Genomic DNA, 5000 nt, shown 5'->3' on the forward strand with positions numbered 1-5000 from the left:
ACCACATTCTAAATTAGCCTCCTTGATTTTCTCAAGCAGGCATTGGTTTGCTTTCTCAGTGTTAGGCTCTCTGTATACAAGCAATCTAGGGTCATGAAGAATCTTTGTGTGTCCTGCCTTCTCTTTGCCATACACTTTTTTACAGAAATCTATTTCATAGACAGACTTTGGGTCAAGTTTGCGTTTTCGTGGCTGATTCCATGTCTGAAGCCTGTCAGTACAGGTGGTGAACTCCCTCCTCTGCCCTAATCTCACAAACTCTTCAAGTGCAAAGCATAAAGCTGCAAGGTGTTTACAAGAACCATATGGACCTTTCCCTGCTGGACATGGACTACAACAAGCATAGGTGATCTCACCAGCTTGCTCTCCTGAATTTATCATAGACACGTGAAGCTTGTAAGTCAAATTCTTTTTCATATCTGGCAAGCATTCGCACTTAATGTAGATCTGATCTGTGTTTTCTTCTGTCGCAATTTCAATTCGTTGGACATGGCCATGCTTAAAATGCCCAAACGCCTTACTCTTCAAATTCTTGTAGTCTTTATTTCCTTCATCATCAGCTGATTTTCTAGTAATAAAGTAATTCATCATGTTTTCAATAGTGAATGGTGGAAACGTATCTCCAGCTTTCTGGATGGGAGTCCAGTTTGCTGCTTGTGGAAACTCGGGTTGACGAGTGTTTAAGGAGTTCGTGTTTGGCGGGGAAAATGTGTTTATGACATTTGGTGCCAAGTGTTGCCATTTCTCAGTGAAATTGTTTTCCCATCCATTTTTAATGTAACTCACAACTCTGCAGAAAATAGGAGTTTTTCATGTCAGAACACTAAACTTTCAAAGGACCAAATACCCAAGGATAACGATATTTTATCTTAATTGCGCCTACCTGTGCATCAGTTCGCGTTTGCTTGCGTCGCTCGAAGCAGAACCATCTTTTGCTGTCCGTACACGATAAGAAAGCCACGTTTTCAGCGTAGGCTTTAACAGATGGCGAGGGCAGCTTCCATTTAACAGCTGTAGTTTCTCTTCTTCTGAGAAAAACATAAATTCTGGATGGGAACTCATTATTTTTTGCGCATTTCGCACGCCAAATCTCTTACTAGACTCTTCCCTGTGTCTTGATCGAAAGTTGACCCGAAAGCCTCGCTTCCGCGTGCTCTGAACCTAACACCGCTGAAACGTGGGCTCAACTGTAATAACAGCTATTGCATGCAGTACTACCTGCAAAACGTTTGCCATCAAGTGAACGTGTTTAGGTGCAACACAAAGCCGCTATCAGTCCTCCCTGGCCAAACCAATACTGCACCACTGCAGGGGCGTAGCGTGACATTTAGAATGTGCTCGAAACTAGGGGGGTCTCCCCCAGTAATATTTTAAAAATTTGGGGTCTCGCAAATGCTATTTCGGAATATTTCTGAAGGACATTTCAATAAATAAATGCGAAAGACAATGCTACCCTTCTGTTAAGTTTTCCGCAAGTTACAACGCAAACAGGGGATTAGAAGCAAAGGGCAAGACGTCGGAAACTCTGTTATAACATCATCATCATCATAAACTTTCGTTAAAAAAAATAACCTGGAACTGGGGACTGGTGATGAGAATAACACTGTAGGGGCCTTGGAGGGCTTTTACGTATGACAGAAAATATATATATTTTTAAAAATCTACAAATTTTTCAAGTACGCACGTGAGTATTGCGTAAAGGACCCTACGCCCCTGCCGCTGAAATTATGAGTGAAACGTGCAAAATAACGAAAGAACGCCAGACCAAACCACCATTGTTATCGTCATGCAGCAGCTCTAGTAAAGTACACACTCACGTCCAGAAATGCACTCTAAATTTTGGTATCCAACACGAGTATCCTATTTTTAAGCAACAAGGTAAGTGTGAGGAGGAGCTTTATTTCTTGGTGAGAGGGTAAATGCAGCTGTTTAATTTTACTTGAGGAGAAAAGTTTACTGAAGAGAAACTTCGTGGCGTTAATTGTGTATTTCCAGACGCGAGTGATTTAAAGTTGGGGAGAAGAACAAGAGGATACTTTGTGACGCTCATCAAATCGGCGGCCATCTCAATACATGCACTTTTGGACATATCTGAGAGAACCAACGTAATTGGCTCGCAAACAAAGCCGAAAACAAAAGACTCAACAACAACGTCTTAGGGTTTAAAACAAAAAAAAAAAAACAAAAAACAACAACAACAACAACAACAACAATGGCAGTAGCTGCTAAAATAGCCAGCTTTCAAACGCTGCTACGCGAACCTTGAAGTCCCTTACCCCTTACCCTTTATGCGCGGTTTTTTAACACTCCAAAAACGTGTTTTGTTAATTTAATGTCAATGCGCGACTCGCTAAGAACTTTTTGCTTACTTAAGTCCAAACCGACACCACCCGATAGGAATCCCATAATCCTTTGCAGGTGTCCCTCGACTGTAGTAGAGTTTGTCTCCTCGGGCACCATGACACTCAGTGCAGAAGCATCTGTCGAACTTTGGGTCAAAGAAGATATCTGAAAAGAAACGTTTCATAACACAGAGCGAATTCTACTTTTAACACTTCTTCTAGCGAGGTGCGATATTTTCAGCAAACCCCTTAAAAGTGATTTGTTTTCTTTACAGGGACCTTTCACTCTACCAAAAGTTAGCGACAAACTTTAACCCGGAGCAGTAGCTCATCAAGGGCAGCCTCTATCTCCTACGCTTGGACAATTCTTAAAATAAATACTAGTTTCTGGGGCTCACGGATTTAACGTTAAATCCGTGAGCCCCAAAAATACAATCCTCAGCGTCGTGCAGGATTTTAGTCATGCTGGTCCTACATGTACTGTTGTGTAGGTGTTTTTCGCTGTTCACACCCAAGGAATTAGTGGAGATAGAGGGTCCCCTTGATAAACTCCTGCCCGGAGAAAATGGTTGCCCTATAGAAAGCCAACGTTCATGTGATTTGAAGTTATATGTTGTTCGAGTGCAGCTTTCCTTTAAAAACTAAAGTATTGAAAAAGGTAATTCTTAGTTCATTATGATAAAAAGAAAATCCGTTAACTCCCGCTTAGAACCAATCATATTGCAGGATAATTACGGAATTTCGCGCGTTCAAGTTCCAAGAAAAATGGGTAAATTTACTTTCATTTTCCTAATTAGCTCCGACAAGCTGATAAAAAAAGCAATAAATTAAATTTGCTTGGGAAAAAGAAAACTCATTTCTGGGGAGGATCCAGGACCTAGTCTAGAGGGGAGAGGGGGGGGGGGGGGGCCCTGCCGGAGAGTTTTCAATGGGAAGCATTGGAATATTATTGTAATTTTCGAGCGTTTCCAGGGGTAATTCTATGTTAATGTCTCCGAAATTCTCGTTTTTTTTTTTGTTTTTTTTTTGCTTTCCCAAAGATGGCCTATGCTTGCGTAAGCGATGTTTGTCGAATAAACATTTTTGTAGTCTCAGGAACCGCGCGTGTTTAAACTTTGTTCATTTTAGGGAGCTCGACGAAAACAGTCAAACCACCGATGAATTTGCCCCAGGATTTGCGAAAAATGACTGAAACTCTACCTGATAGCTGGAGAGATGATTTGAATCTGCGACAATTCTCTTGATAATCGCAACTTGTTCGCTGCTGCGCTCTTGACACACCTGTAAGGGTAAAGTGCATAAGTTTAATTACTTCGAATATTTATCACGACAGCTGAAGGAGGCATAAGTTCTTGGCTAGTGAAACGTTGGCAGTGAAAACTCTACCTTTATTAAATGGATCAAACTTGCTAGGCCCAGTTCCTCAAAAGCAACCGCGATTTAATCCACGATTTAATGTAAAGTCTTCATTATGAAGTCTTTTCATTAAAGAATTCTCATTAATACCAACCGAGATTTGACTTTTACCAAAAAAAGGTCTTAACAATGAAATTTTATGCTGAAGAAAGGAGGAAAGAAAAAGTGGCAGGAGGAAAAAGTGAGAAGAACATTTCTAGCCAGATACTAAGGAGTAGCCCTGGCCCCAGTTGTTCGAAGGGTGGATAGCGCTATCCATTGAATAAATCACTACCCACTGGATATCTCAGTTGGTTTTGCTAGTGTTTACACGCTGGATAGTGATTTATCTGGTGGATAGCGTTATCCTCCTTTTGAACGACCGATGCCTGGGCCCTAATGTCACTGCTTACATATGATTTGTTGTTAAGAGCTTTTGTCATTAATCTAGTTACCACTTTCTCACTATTTTTTTTTTTTTAACTTTTAATTCAAAATTTGCCCAACCGTCATCCTTGTATATGTCCAATCTCTTTGTCGGTCTCACTCGATTTTTTCAATCAATGTTTAGAGCTCTTTGCACGCGTGCAATCGATCAATTGCGACGACTGCTGCGTTCTATTTGGGTTCATTAAATATACATGTTACGTATCTATAAACCCAATCTCGTCCCCAGAGGTTCAATCCTTTTGGTTGGCACCAACACAAAGGTATCGCAGTAAAAGAAATATGATCAGATGGCTGAATGTTTTAAATGATGCATGCGTCTACAGCTTAATTAAGGTGCGCACGGATGAAAATGCATTGCATCGACCAGCGCCAGAATGGAGATGCGATCGGCCCTTCCTTGCAATCTCTCACAAATTCGTAGAACTGAGGGATTATGAAGCCAGAATGTACCTTTGAAACATACTGATGCTGATAAAATGGCTATAATGCATTTGCCTCATTTATTATTGTGGCCAACATACCACCTTCCACATTTCATGGCGCGTTGTTTTGCAGTGCGATTTCCATCTGTACCCATTTTAATGGTTTCGTTCCCAAGAATCGTCTTCAGCAAAGATGTAGCGTGCCCGAACTAGTAACATCACAAGGTCATAGATTTGACTGTTTTGAACACTGCATTGGTTGTTTTTGGTTGTTTGAGTCAGTAGTGTACGCTCTACTGAGAACTCAATTCATAACTTCAAAAGAAGAAAACATCCGGATAACACCGAAGGAGAGGCCCAGTCCTATCCTTGGGATATGTGAATTCTTAGA

At 41.0% G+C, this 5000-nt stretch overlaps 1 protein-coding gene and 1 pseudogene across 2 annotated transcripts in view; both read right to left on the bottom strand.

Moving 5' to 3' along the window:
* The window catches only part of LOC138022334 (uncharacterized), a 6292-nt pseudogene extending 3934 nt beyond the window's left edge, over positions 1–2358 (bottom strand).
* Positions 1–5000, bottom strand: part of LOC138022333 (neuralized-like protein 4) — a 52094-nt gene that overhangs the window by 8692 nt on the left and 38402 nt on the right. For both annotated transcript variants that reach the window (XM_068869447.1, XM_068869448.1), the window contains exons 11-12: positions 3543–3623; positions 2370–2508 (exon numbers count right to left, since the gene is read on the bottom strand). In XM_068869447.1, the coding sequence (XP_068725548.1) occupies positions 2370–2508; positions 3543–3623 (220 nt within the window). The remainder of the gene's footprint in view (positions 1–2369; positions 2509–3542; positions 3624–5000) is intronic.

The sequence above is a fragment of the Montipora capricornis genome, chromosome 10 (assembly GCF_036669925.1).
Source record: "Montipora capricornis isolate CH-2021 chromosome 10, ASM3666992v2, whole genome shotgun sequence".
NCBI classification, from domain to species: domain Eukaryota; kingdom Metazoa; phylum Cnidaria; class Anthozoa; order Scleractinia; family Acroporidae; genus Montipora; species Montipora capricornis.